Here is a 15,363-nt window from a genome sequence, read left to right on the forward strand (position 1 = left end):
TTATCATGAGGTAGTTATTTTGATTTTCCTCCATTTACCCAACTAACCAGGATGGTCAGCCTTATCCCACCCCTACTCACCCCCCACATCATCGAGTCTTCCCTATTCTGCTTCCTAAAGTGGCACGCAGACCCGGCTGTCCTCAGCTGTCCTCTTCTCCCAGTCAGGGTCATCTTTGTTTCTTGCCAGAATTATGTGGTGGATTCTCTCACTGGCTTCCCCAACTCCACCCCTGCCCATCTCCAGTCTGCTGCCACGCTGCTGCCTGGCGATCCTTCTCAGGTGCCGAGCCACCCCGGCCATTCTCCGCTGAAAACTCTTTACAGGCTGCCCAGCACCTGTAGACAAAAGTCCAAACTCCGGACCGTGGTCCAAGAGGTCCTTTGTGACCTGGCCGCTCCCAGTGTCCCCGTTTCCACAATGCCCCAAGGATCTCCTTCTCACCATCTGCATGACTAACTTTCTCACCGGCTTGAGTCTTCATGAAAAGGCGTCTTTCCAGCGAGGACTTTTCTGACCCATGTATGTATAATTTCAATCCCTGCCCCTCCACACAGCATGTCATCACTCCTTTTATAAAATAGTTCTCTCTGCACTTATTCTGACTTACTGTGTATTTTATATATTTATCTTGTCTTCTATCTTTTCTCTGCGCAGAATTTATGTTACATGAAGACAGGAATGTTTGTCTGTATTGTTCATTAGTGTTTCCAGTTCCTAGAGCAGTGCCTGGCACGTGCCAGGTGCTCAGCCAGGACAGCCCTTACGCACTCATCTTTGGGTATCTAGTCATAAATTCCTAGGGGTTGCTGGGTCATATTTCTAAACTACCCTCCGGCAAGTGTAAATCAGTTCACACACCGTTTAACAGTGCCTGTTTCTCTATATCTTTGCCAACCCTGCTTTCTCAATGTTGCTCACACATGCCAATCTGATAAACGAAACCCAATCTCATTGTTTTCGTGTTCATTTCTTTGATCGCCAGTTTAACAACTCTTCCTGTTTGCCAGGCATTTCTATTTCTATTTCCTGCACATTTTGGGGCTGTCTGTCCTTTATTATTACGGGAAGAACTCCTGATAAGGTAGTGAAATAGAAACAATAAGAGCCCCAATCAGTCTCCTGAATTGTGATGTGTGAATTCAAATTCCGCTCCACTCTCTAGGTATGTGGCCCGGAGCAAGTTATTCTCCGTGTGCAGGTTTTCTCCAGGTGTGAAATGGGATAGTACCAACTAACTCATGCTACCTATTTCATACAGTCATTGTAATGATTAAGTAGTTAATATGTATCAAATAAATAGGCAGAACAGTGCTTGTCAAATAGTATCTTTACAACACCCTAGTTTTTGTGTGTGTGTTTTTTTTAATGATGCGTTGCAAATAGTTTTTCTCAGTTCATAGTTTATCTTTTAATATTATTTATGGTGTGTTGTCTTTTTAGCCACACAAAAGCTTTTCGTTTACATGTAGTCAAATCCATTGATCTTTTTCCCATGGTGATTTCTGGGTTTGCTGTCTTGCTTGGAAAAGCCTCCTTCCAAACCAAAAAATATGTCAGGACTCGTTATCCTACAAGTGACAGAAAGGCAAACTTCAAATGGCTTAGACATAAACTGAACTTATGAATTTACCTGAACAAAAAAGTTCAGGGGTTGGACTGGCTTCAGGTGAGGCTTGATACAGAAGCTCAAAAATGATGTCACAAGGATCAGGGACCCCCTCTCTGCTCTGCCTTCCCTGGGTGGCTTCTCTCTTGGTCTCCACCTGATGTACTCTTCCTTGACTAATGTCCACGGCTAGGGGGCTTAAGGCTCACCCAAACCTCTAGACTGAGAGGGGAGGGGTGGTTTCTCAAAGGAAATCTATAATTACTGTTTCCATGAGAGAGGGGGTGCTATACGCTGGCAAGGAATAACACATGCCCGCTACACCCACACCCTCCCAACTTCCTAGCAGCACTTTTATGATTTCCTTTTTATTTTTTCTTTCTTTTTTTTAACTTGGTAACGTCTGGGTAACAGAAATTATTTTGGCTTAAGGTGTGAGGTCAAAATCTAGTTAGTATTTTCTAAATGGCTAGCCCATTGTCATAACACCATTTACGTCTTTTCTCTGCTGATTGGAGATGTCACCTTCATCATAACGTGGTGAACATTGCTAATGGTATTTATTTATAATGTACTGTGGGGTGAGTTGTGTAAAAACATTCTCCTCTTTTTGACTGTATATTCACACCCCCACTCCCCAAATGTATTTGTAGAATAAAAGACTAGAGGAAGTGAAAAGAGAAGAGAGAGAACTACTGGAGGCCCAATCTATTCCCCTGAGGAACTATTTAATGACCTACGTCATGCCAACTCTTATGCAGGGTCTGAATGAATGTTGCAAGGTCAGACCAGAAGACCCCGTTGATTTTCTGGTAAGAGATTTAGTTGTCTTTGTTTGTTTGTTTTGTTTTGTTTTAATACAGTTTTATTGAGATATATTCACATACCTTATAATCATCCACAGCGTACAGTTATTCACAATACCATCATATAGTTGTGCATTCATCACCAGAATCATTTTTTGAACATTTTCCTTACTTCACAAAAAATAAAAATAAAAGTAAAATAGAACACCTAAAACATACCATCCCCCCCCCATCCCACCCTATTTTTTCATTTAATTTTTGTCCCTATTTTTCTACTCACCTGCCCATACACTGGATAAATGGAGTATGAGCCACAAGGTTTTCACAATCACACAGTCACACTGTGTAAGCTACATAGTTATACAATCGTGTTCCAGAATCAAGGCCACTGGGTAGCAGTTCAACAGCTTCAGGTATTTCCCTCTAGCCATTTCAACACACTAAAGACTAAAAAGGGATATCTATATAGCACATAAGAATACCCTCCAGAGTGACCTCTTGACTCCATTTGAATTCTCTCAGCCACTGAAGCCTTATTTTGTTTCAAGGGGAGTTAGTTTTGTGGGCTTTTTAAAAACTAACAGTTTGAGAATAAAATATGCAAGAATCTAAACAGAAACCAGTTGAAATAGAAAAATCTTCTGTCGATTATTTGGGAAATAGCCTCTAATACATTTATAGTTAATAAGATTTTTCTTATTCATTTGAAATTAAAAGTTTATGTACCTTTATTTTTAAATGTCTAAACACTGATAGTAAGAATATAGGACTAATAATAAATATCTTGTAGTTTATGTAAATTATTGACTTGTCTTTTTTCTTGTTTTCAATTGCAGGCAGAGTTTCTCTTCAAGAACAATCCTGAAATGCAGTGAAACGTTAAATATCTCATGAATATACCTTTACAGAGCCAGAGATAAATTTAATGTTGTAATCTGAAAATTTACTTTAAAAACCTTTTTCCAGTTTTTAGAAAAAATATTTTCTGCAAACAAATATTCTATTAATTAGAATCATTATAAAAAGCCACGTGACAATGAATGGCCAGTTCATTAAAACTATGTTTGAAATAGAAATTGATAAAGTAACTTTGCATAGCTCATGGGACAAATATTGATTTACTGTTTCACTCTTATATCAGTGCTAAGTATTCTGCACACTAATGTTTACAGTAATTTATAGCACAAAGAAAATCAAACTATATATTTCTCTAACATGTAGGCAAATGATGTTACATGATTTGTTATGGGACCAATACCAATGGTGAAAAAATGGAAATTAATTATGACAGTTTATGCTTTGTTGAGTCATAAGAAGTCACATGACTGGTTTCTGCAAGTTTGCTTTTTTGAGTTCAGGGCCAGGATCCCAACCAGTAGGTCAGAAAGAATTGTAAACTATTTGGTAAAAAAAAAAATTCATGTAATAGAATGAATAATTTTACATTTGTATAATTAGAAAGTTGCTGAATATTTTCAACAACTAACTTTATAAAATAGGTCATCAACCCCTATGGCCTCTTCCAGCTCTAAAATTCCATAATTCCTTGATTTACACTGAATGAGAAATTAGTTTCGGTTTATTTTAATGACATATATATTTCATCCCTTTAAATAATATAATCTGATATATAACTGCAGTATTTTTTATTGGGATAAAATACACGTAACATAAAACTTACCATTGCAACCTTTTTTTTTAAATTTTAAAATTATTTATCAAATAAAAAAACATTTCCAAACAAAATAAAGCAAAACAATGGGAAATATCCTGAAATAACTTCATTCCTTCCAATACACTCCTACCATATCAAAAGAAAATTAACAAACCATAGTCACACCTGAGCATTCCATATCATTAAGATCATCAAACCATTTTAAAGTACAAAATTCAGTGGCATTAAGTACATTCACAATGTCGTGCAATCACCATCCTTATCTAGTTCCAGATCTGGTTTTCATCAACCCAAGTAGAAATCCTGTACCCATGAATCAGTCCCTCCCATTCCTCCCCACTCCCCTCCAGCCCCTGGCAACAACTAATCTGCTTTCTGCTTCTATGGATTTGCCTGTTCTGGACATTTCATATAAATGGACTCATAAAACATGTGGCCTTTTGTGTCTGGCTTCTTTCACTTAGCATTATGTTTTCAAGGGTCATCCATGTTGCAGCATGCATCAGTATTTCATTCCTTTTTATTGCTGAATAATATTCCTTGTATGAATATATAACATTTTGTTTCTAAATTCACATGACTTGCTCTCACTTTTATCCATGGCTCAGCTTAAATATCACCTTCACAGAGAGCCCTCCCATCCCCAGATTTTTCTAAGATATCTCACTCTGTTCTTCTCTGCTTACATTCATCATCCTTTACATGTCTATGTATTTACTGTCTGTCTCCCCCACTGAAATGTAAATTCCATAAAGGCAGGGATTTTGTTTTGTTTTGCTGTATCTCTAGAGTCTAAAACAGTACCTGGCTCCTATTAAGGGAGCAATAATTAATTAATTAATTAATTAATTAATGGAAGCTATATAGCAGAAGTTTGTTATACATTTATGCTTTTTATAACCAATTCAAATCTCCAGTCATTTGACCACGTTCACAACTCATTTCCATTTCCATTATGGCTGCAACTGGACACTGAGAAACTCTGAGGGTCACCAAGAGGCCTCACCAAGTGGGCATTAATCTTCGTGAATTTGCTGCAGAGATGGACCTTCAGCCTTGCAACTTGAGAAGGGTGATCTTAGCAGGGTCTGAGATGCTGTCTTGTGTTAACTAATCTCCTAAAAGACTAGTACAGAGGACTGATTTGTTTACAATGAGAACCATAACTGTCTAGTGGGCTGATACTTGCACTGGCTTCACCAGTACATTCTCTTCCTCAAAGTAGATTATATGATAAGCCAAATGCTCAGAAATGCTTGGTAAACACAAAGTCAGGACAAGGTCCCCTCTAGCTGGATATATCCATCCCCACCCAGCCTGCCAGGTGAGCCAGACTGTCCTCACTCTCCTTGACATATCCTCTCTCTGGATTTTTTAATATATCCACTCTTTTCAGGACTTGCTGACGAGAGGGCATTAACTCTCTTTAAGGTGACTTGGCATGTTTCTGGTTGGATCTATTAAGTGCCATTTTACAATTAAGCACTTTGGCACTCTTTTTTTATCGCCCAAATCTGAGCCAGGCTAACCTGTCACTACTAAGCGTCTTTTCTCTATACCTATATTTTAGATTGGCATGTTCCTGTATGACTTAAAAGAGCTGGTATTGTTTACAATAAAATAGCTGGGGATAATCTAAGAAAGATGTGGAAGACCTACACTGAAATTGTAAAACATTGCTGATTGTGATTAAAAACTAAATAAATGGAGGGACAAACCATACTGATGGTATATAAGGCTCAATATTGTTAAGGTATCACTTCTTTTCCCCAAATGATCTATAGAGTCAATGTCATCCCAATTAAACAATTAAAATCCACCAGGTTTATTTTTTCCCTTTCTTCTTTCCTTTTTTTTTTTTTTTTTTTTTGGTGGAAATTGACAATCTGGTTCTAAAATGTGTAAAGAATGCAAAGGACCCAGAATAGTCAAGGCAATCTTGAAGAAAAAGAAAAAGAACAAACCTGGAGGACTCCAGATATCAAAACTTACTGTAATGCTATGGTTTATTAAGATAGACACAAAGAACAATGGAACAGAAGAAACTCAGAAACGTATCCATACGTTTATGTTCACCTAATTTCTGATTTACAACAAAGATGCCACTGCAATTCAATAGGGAAAGTATGGTCTTTTCAACGGTGCAAATCAAATAAGTAAATAAATATATATACGTACACATACATGTGCATATATATATATATATAAATATATAAATATATAACCTTGACCTCTACTTTACATTATACACAAAATTATTTTGAGAAGGATCACAGATCTAAAAGTGAAAACTGAAACAATGCAGTTTCTAGAATAGAATAAAACATGAATGACCACAGGTGGGCAAATATTCCTTAAGACAACATCAGGAGAGTGAAAAGACAAGTCTCAGAGTGGGAGACGATTATCTATAATACAAATATATGGCGAGGACTTACTCAGAATATATGTAAAGTTTCCACCATAAGAAGAGTGTCAACCCTGTTTAAAGATAGGCAGAAGACTTGAACAAGCACTTCATAAAAGAGGCTTGCCAAATGAGCAATGTGGTGAAAATCATTAACCATCAGGAAAATGCAAATTAAAAGCACAATGAGATTCCACTACAATCTTGCCAGATGGCTGGAATTAAATGGAATGATACTACCAAGTGTTGGCAAGTACATGGAACAACTGAAACTCACATGCATTGCTGTTGGGAGCATAGTTTGAAACTGCCACTTTGGAAAACCATTTGGGAGTATTTACTAAAGGTAAATAAGGTTGTACACATCACCAATCCCACTCCTGGGTATATCCTCAAGAGGGAAGAGTGTTGATCCTTATCATGTCTTCAGCGGAAGACACGTACAAGAATGTTCAGAACAACATAATTCATAAAAGCTCCACACTGGAAACAATCCAAATTATCCATCAACAGAAGAAAGATATATTGTGAGTATTTTCATATAAGGGTATACTATAAAACAACGAAAAAAGAATGAACCACTATTATCTCCAATAACACAAAGAATCTCACAGGCATGAGGGTGAGTGAAAGAAGTCTGGTACAAGAGTAACTACCATATGATACCATTTGTGTGAACTTGAAAAATATGTATAACTAATCTATAATGATAGAGACCAGAATACTGATAACTTGGTGGTGACAGAGGGTTATCAATTGGGAGGAAACCTGCTGGGTGCTGGACATTTTCTATATCTTGATTTAAGTGATAGTTACATGGTATGCACATAAATAAAATTTCGCACTCCTGAAAAGAGAATTACAGAGATGGAGGACAAGTAGAAAGGCCTTAATATTTGTACACTTTACCACATAAGTTGTACTTTTATAATTGTTTTAAAAGGAGCTGATACTTTACCTTAGAAAATCAGTAAAATATAGTATTTGTCCTTAAAGTTAAAAACAACAATAAAAAACCTCTTCCTTAAAATGTGGACTTGTTCATAGCCCTAGAGTTGCTTAGATCTAGATAAGGAAAGAAAAATATCGTTTGAACCCTTGTAAAAATAAAAATATTAGGAGTCTTTAATATATTTAGAAAAATCAAAATTAATCAAAATGCCACCAAAATTCTTTAAAGTGCTTTTGGCTGTGGTACATATAAGGTGCTGTACAAAGTCGGTGTAACTGATGTGACCCCCAGTCATACTTGCCTGTTGGTATTTGTGCCCTTGTGTAATCCCTTCCCCTTGAGTGTGGGTGGAACCCATGACTTGCTTCTAATCAATGGAACAAGAAAAGCATCACTTATGTAAGATTATGAATTACATCTTGTAAGCAGACTCTCTATTGCATTGTTAGCTTGCATGCCTTGGTGAAGCGGTCTGCCATGTTGGAAAGGCCCACGTGCGGCCTGTAGCACATGGCCAGTGAGACAGTGAGGCTCCCAATCCAGCAGCTCTGGGGTGCCAAATCCTGAGAACAACCACATGAGTGTGGAAGAGGATCCTTCCTCAGTCGATTCTTCAAATGAGTCCCCAGCCCTGCCTGACCCCTTGACTGCAGCCTCATGGGAGACCCTGGAGCAGAGGACACAGCCAAGCCACGCTGGGATTCCTGAACCACAGAAGGCATTTGATAATACGCGTGTGTTGCTTTAAGTAGCTAAGTTTGTGGTAAGTTGTCACACGTCAATGGGTAATTAAAACAACTGGTTAGGCATTTTTACCTCCTAGGAGTTTACAGCCCAAGATGATCACCAACTGTTTTTTTTTTTTTTTTTCATTCAGCCAGATTAATTACTGAATTCTGAATAACTGGATGTAAAGACTGGGCAGATCTAAGTTATCTTTAAAGGATCAGAAACTTTTTGTTTTTTCCATTATATATATATATATATATATATATATATATATATATATATATATATGCACAGAGAGAGAGAGAGAGAGAGAGAGAGATTGTTCACATACCATACAACGATCCACAGATCCAAAGTATACAATCAATTGCCCATGATACCATCATATAGCTCTGCATACAGATCGTTCACATACCATACAACTATCCAAAGATCCAAAGTGTACAATCAATTGCCCATGATACCATCATACAGCTGTGCATCCATCACAATTTTTTTTCAATTTTTAGAACATTTTCATTACTCCAGAAAAGACATAAAGACAAAAAAAGGAAACTCAAATTCTCCCATATCCCTAACCACCCCCCTGTCCATTCTTGATTCATAGTTTTGGTATAGTACATTTGTTACTGTTGATGAAAGAATGTTAAAATACTACTAACTGTAGCATATAGTTTGCAATAGGTATATATTTTTTTCTATATGCTTCTCTATTATTAACTTCTAGTTGTAGTGTCATACATTTGTTTTAGTTCGTGAGAGAGACTTCTAATTTTTGTGCAGTTAATCACAGACATTGTCCACCACAAGATTCACTGTTTTACACGTTCCCATCTTTTAACGTCCAATCTTCCTTCTGGTGACATGCATGGCTCTGATCTTACCCTTTCCATTACCTTCATACACCCTTCAGCACTGTTAGTTATTCTCACAACATGCTACCATCACCCCTGTCCATTTCCAAATGTTTAAGTTCACCCTGTTAACATTCTGCTCATAATAAGCAACTGCTCCCCCTTCTTTAGCCTCATTCTATATCCTGGTAACTTATATTTCATGTCTATGAGTTTACATATTATAATTAGTTCATATCAGTGAGATCCTGCACTATTTGCCTTTATGTGTCCATCTTATTTCACTCAATATAGTGCCCTCAAGGTTTCTTCATCAACCCCTTTTTTTAAGATGGTTTTGTTCACATACCATACATTCCGTCCTAAGTAAACAATTGTTGGTTCCCTGTATAGTCACGTATTTATGTGTTCAGCACCATCGCCACTGTCTATATAAGGACATCTCCATTTCTTCCACAAAGAGGGGGAAGACTCCAAGACAGCAGAGAGACAAAAGAAAAAGGAAAGAGATAAATAAAACAACACCACCAAAAAACATGACAGCTAGAAAGCAACAAAAGGAAAAACAGCATTAACCTAAAGTAGCATAAAGAGTCAGACAACATCACCAATGCCAGGAGTCCCATATCCTTCCCCTATCTACCCTCCCACCCCCATAGGAATTTAGCTTTGGTATATTGCCTTTGTTATATTAAAGGAAACATAATACAATGTTTCCATTAATTAGTCTCTAGTTTGCATTGATTGTATTTTCCCCCCAATCCCACCCTATTTTTATCACCTTGCAATGCTGACATTCATTTGTTCTACTTCAGGTAAAAACATATTTGTACCTTTTATTACAATCGTTGAGACCCTAGGTTCCCCTGAGTTACACAGTCCCAGTCTTTATCCTTCGTCTTTTGTTCTGGTGTCCCACATGGTCCCAACCTGCCTCTTTCAACCATACTCATAGTCATCTTTGTTCAACGTACTTGCATTGTTGTGCTACTATCTCCCCAACTATCTCCCCAAATTGTGTTCCAGACCTATCACTCCTGTCTTTTCCTTTATGTCTATAGTGCTTCCTTTAGTGTTTCTTGTGTACCAGGTATCTTGTTCACAAACTCTGTCATTGTCTGTTTGTCTGATAATATTTTAAGTTCTCCCTCACATTTGAAGGACAGTTTTGCCGGATATAGGATTCCTGGTTGGTGGTTTTTCTCTTTCAGTATCTTGAATATATCACACCACTTCCTTCCTGCCTCCATGGTTTCTTCTGAGAAATCCGCACATATTCTTATCAAGCTTCCTTTGTATGTGATGGATCGCTTTTCTCTTGCTGTTTTCAGGATCTTCTTTTTATCTTTGATGTTTGATAATCTGATTATTAAGTATCTTGGCGTGGGCCTATTCAGATTTATTCTGTTTGGGGTATGCTGTGCTTCTTGGATTCATAATTTTATGTCTTTCATAAGAGATGGGAAATTTTCATTATTTCCTCTATTATTGCTGCTGCCCCTTTTCCCTTCTCTTCTACTTCGAGGACACCAAAGACACGTACATTCCTGATTTTCATTTTGTCAAGTTCCTGGAGATGTAGCTTGTATGTTTCTGTTCTTTTCTTGATCTGTTCTTTTGTGTGTCGGCTTTCAGGTGCCTTGTTCTCCAGTTCCTGAGTGTTTCCTTTTGCCTCTTGAGATCTGCTGTTGTAGGTTTCCATTGTGTCTTTCATCTCTTGTGTTGTGCCTTTCATTTCCATAGATTCTGCCAGTTGGTTTCTTGAACTTTCAATTTCTACCTTATGTACGCCCAGTGTTTTCATTATACAGTCCCTCTCTTTTACCATATCCTCCCTAAAGTTTTTGATTGACTTAGTATTAGTTGTTTAAGTTCCTGTATCTCAGCTGAAGTGTAGGTTTGTTCCTTTGACTCGGCCATAACTTCATTTCTCTTAGTGTAGGTTGTAGTTTTCTGTTATCTAGGCATGGTTTCCTTGCTTACCCCAATCAGGTTTACCCAGACCAAAATGGGCTCTGGTCCCAGAAGGAAGAACTATTCAGTATCTGGGTTCCCTGAGGGTGTATCTTAGATTGATACACCCTGTGAGGCTTCGGGTCACTGTGGTTTTCTGCCCAGCAGGTGGCGCCCGTCAGCCTGTAACTCCAGACTGGTGTAAGGAGGTGTGGCCCATGGCTGTTTTCCCTCAGGCTCTGGGGTCTGATTCTGAATGGAAGGCAGGTAGTAGAGCTGGGCCCCACCCCTTTCCTCTTAGGGAAGATATACCCCCTAGGGAGAGGTCATTGGCATTTCAATGGTCTCTCTCTCTCCCTGTGCTATCTCCACCCTCATCTGGGTCAGAGCACTGGGAACTGAAAATGGCTGAGGCTTTCTCCACTGAGCGGAAACAGGGACAGAAAGCCTCCTTCAGGGCTACTCCACGGCCACCCTCCGGCTCTCCAAGGTCAGTTTTCACCCAAAGCCGCTGTCTGCTTGTTGAGGATTCGTATTGAGCAGTCCACATTTGTTAATTAAAACCCCAGTTGGAGCTCAGCTGTGCTATATTCGCTTACTTGGAGAGAGCTGCTCTCTGGCTCCACAAGGTTTTGCAGCTTGGGCTGCGGGGGAAGGGGGCTCCCGGCTTGGATCCGCAATTCTTACTTACAGATTTTATGCTGCAATCTCTGGCATTTCTCCCAATACAGGTTGGTGTATGATGAGTGGACGGTCATGTTTGTTCCCCCGCTGTTATTCCGGATTATGTACTAGCTGTTGCTGGTTGCTTATTAGTTGTTCCAGGGGAACTAACTAACTTCCACTCCTCTCTATGCTGCCATCTTAGCTGCCTCAGGATCAGAAACTTTTAAGTGCCACTATGTGCCAGGCACTATTTTGTGATCTGGGCTTAGAGCAGGTTGAAGAATGCAGACAGGATCCCTCCTTCACAGAACTTAGACTTTCATGAGAATGACAGAATAAATAATAGAAATCAATGAACTTACGGATGTGTGATAGGGCTATAAAGCAAATAAACAAGTTTACACAAGTTGGTCCAGGAAGGCATCTACAAGGTGGTACATTTGAACTTTGACTTACTGAGAATGAGCCAGCCACAGGAAGAACTGGGGGAAATGTTGCAGATGGGGGCAGCAAGAATGAAGTCTCTGAGGTGAAAAGGAGCCTGGCATGTATAAGGAAAAGAAAGGAGGCCAGTGGGGCTGAAGCACAGACAGGAAAGGGTATAAGTTTGAGATCAGATTGGAGAGAAAATCAAGAGCTGGATCATGCAGGGACTTGTAAAACATTGTAAAGTTTGGTTTTATTCGAAGAGTAATGACAAGCCATTTAACTGGGTTTTATGAAGGGGAGTGATTTAATCTGAAGTAGGTTTTAAAAGTGTAGTTGCTGTATGGAGAATGACTTGGAGAAAAGGAAGAATGGAATCCAGACAAGAGTATGGAAGCCGCTGCAGCTATCTAAGCTGGAAAAGACGGAGGTGAAGACTAGGGTGGTGGTAGAGGAGATGGAGAGGTGAGAATGCATTTACAATGGATTTTGGAGGTAGAATCAGTAGGACTTGATGATGGGTTGGATATGAGGAGAGGGAAAGGAAGGAATCAAGGATACTGCCTTATTTGGGCTTGAGCACTTGAAGCTGATTTTGCCATTGACTGAGAGGCAGAGACTGGGGCAGGAGGGAGGACACAGGTTTGGGGTCAGTTCTAATCACCATGGTATTGTGGTTCTTTCTTTCATGCAAATGATAAGACCCCCCCTTCTTCAAATATAACAAATTAATAAACATCTAAAAGAGTATGAGAATTTAATGAAAGGACATCTCAAGTGTACCGTATTCATTAGATGAAAGTATTTATGGCCTTATTTTTACTTTAGTAACTCTTGTAAATTTGATTTTTTATTATATTTTTAAAAAGTATGTACCACTAGTGGCCAAGTTAATCATCATGGTTTATCATTGAAGTAAAGATCTCTGTGTCACACAACATCCTCAATTATCACATCTTAAATGACTCCAAAACATAATCAAGGCAGTTCCCAATATGGAAACATTTCTGTGCATTTTTTTGGTTTGAATACACCAAAAAAATATGAATACTCCATGAACCAGTTTTGGAGTTCTCGATTTATAGTACTGTTCTGTGGAAAATGCAATCTGAATGCTCCTTAAGGTAACAATAGAGCGTATCTTCCCCATCCTCAGCAGCAGGAAGAAAATCCAAGACTCAGCAGCTGGAAGAAAACCGGCCATGGGGTAGAGAGACTGCTACAGGGATGGGGAATGGAGCAGTGAAGACAGGCAGCAACTGGAAGGAGGTAGGGGCAGGGGCTCTGAGAACAGGCAGGCCAAGGGTAGCAATTAGCAGAGAATGCTGGTCCTTGACTTTGTCACTCTCCACTGTTCCTTGTCCTGAACTGGTTCTAAATGTTGGGGATATGCGAACACCTTGTGGTCATTACCTATTTGCGAAATTTGAGTTGGATTAGATTCTAGTCACTGGGTGTAGATAAGGTCCTTCCAGAACTGAAACTTGATTCCAAGACACGATTCTTGCTTTCAGAGTTGAAAATACTTTTCCTTTGCTTTGCTTCTCAGCTCCTGAAGCATATTTTCCACCCCGATATTTCCTTCTAAAGGTCCACAGGCATTTCAAAACTGACACATATCAAACTATTCTCACATCAGCCTTGGCTCCTTCCTCTCCATCACCTCTTACATCCATGATTAACTGCATCTCCCAAATATCTCCCAAATTGGTCCCTTCTTTTTTTCAAGCCTCATCATCTCTTACCTGAACTATGGCACAAGCCTTCTGACCTATCTTCCAGTTTTGAAATCTCTTTGGCTCAAATTCATTCCCTACCCTATCAGAGTGATCTTTCCAAAATATCAAAATATAATCAGCTCTTCTGAAAGGCCTTCTGTTGTCTGACCACCCTATCTCAGTTGACTTCTTAAATTCTATCACCTAGTTTATTTTATTCATGGCTTCATTGTAATTCCCTAGTCTATCTGTTTATGAGTTTGTTATCTGCCATCTCCTCCTCTTTGAATGTAAGCTCCATGGGGGTCAGGGATATTGACTGTATTTTTCAGAGTGGAAAGTAATTCCCCTTCCCCCTAAAGCTTAGCATAAAGATGGTGCACAGCAGGCATGCAATAACCGTTTGTTAAATGAAGGTTTCTTGTTTTCTGCCTCAAGTCACTTAACTTTTTGCCTTCATTTCCACCACTGCCCATAACAAACTTTGTGGTCTAATCACTTCAAAAGTCTCCCTTTCTCCAAACAAACTTGAAATTATTTGTGCGTTTCTATTTTTTTCTCTCATTGTTTCGCTACTGATATGCCCTTCTGTCTACTTAGTAAACCCTAACTTTTTTATCAGGACACTTCTAAAGTCACCTATTGTGAAGTCTACCTTGACTCCATTACCAAGGAGAGTTCCTTTTAAAAATCTTCAAGAGAAGCATCGTACCTAGCACCTTCTAGCCCTGAACAGATATTCATTCATTGTGCTATTTGGCTCTAATTCCGTGGAAGGTCGAAACAAAAAGGCTGTGAGGCAACGTACTGACTGAAAGCAAGAGGCTTAACACCTGTCTTCATTGCCTTTTGAGATGCCAGGCAGAGGACAGCCATGAATTCAAGAAGTTCCCATTCTTTAATTCATCATCAGTGCCTATCTTTTTGAGCAAGTTATTTTAAGACTACGACAATTTTATTGATTTCTCTGGGTTTTACATTTTCAACTGTTAAGGACAGACCTGCTACTGAGCCCCCAACCAAAGCTTTCTTGACAAGGGTAAGGAAATAAGAGGAAGAACTGAGAATCAAATCTAGTGCTGTATCCAGATCAGTGCTGTTCAACAGAAATGAGAGCCACATCAGCAATGAACACTTTTCTAGCATCCACACACAAAAAAGTAAAAAGGAACAGTTATGATTAATTTTAATATATTTTCTTTAACTCAATATGCCCAAAATATTATTTCAATATATAATCTATATAAAATAGTATTAACAAGGTATTTCACATTCTTTTTTTCATACTAGGATCTTCAAAATCCATGTATTTTGCACTTTACAGCACATCTTATATGGATTAGTCTCATTTCAAGTGCTCAACACCCATGTGGCAAATGGTCGCTGTATCGTACAGAGCAGGTTTTGATCTCGTTTCTACCATTCTGAGCCATTAGAACGAAAAGTCTGAAGAGATGTTCGGTGAAAAAAGGGCAATCTTCAGTCAAGTTTCCAGAGAATTACAAGTGCACACTAACATATTTCATGAATTTTGAACTTTGTCGGGCTAAGGTAACTTTTCCATATTG

The 15,363-nt window shown here is 38.7% G+C and overlaps 1 protein-coding gene across 2 annotated transcripts in view; it reads left to right on the plus strand.

Annotated features, from left to right (window-relative positions):
* The window catches only part of AK7 (adenylate kinase 7), an 89,563-nt gene extending 85,042 nt beyond the window's left edge, over positions 1–4,521 (plus strand). For both annotated transcript variants that reach the window (XM_037831914.1, XM_037831915.1), the window contains 2 exons: positions 2,263–2,421; positions 3,252–4,521. In XM_037831914.1, the coding sequence (XP_037687842.1) occupies positions 2,263–2,421; positions 3,252–3,290 (198 nt within the window). In that variant the 3' untranslated portion in view covers positions 3,291–4,521. The remainder of the gene's footprint in view (positions 1–2,262; positions 2,422–3,251) is intronic.
* The last annotated feature ends 10,842 nt before the right edge of the window (positions 4,522–15,363 follow it).

Source organism: Choloepus didactylus, chromosome 4 (assembly GCF_015220235.1).
Source record: "Choloepus didactylus isolate mChoDid1 chromosome 4, mChoDid1.pri, whole genome shotgun sequence".
NCBI lineage: Eukaryota > Metazoa > Chordata > Mammalia > Pilosa > Megalonychidae > Choloepus > Choloepus didactylus.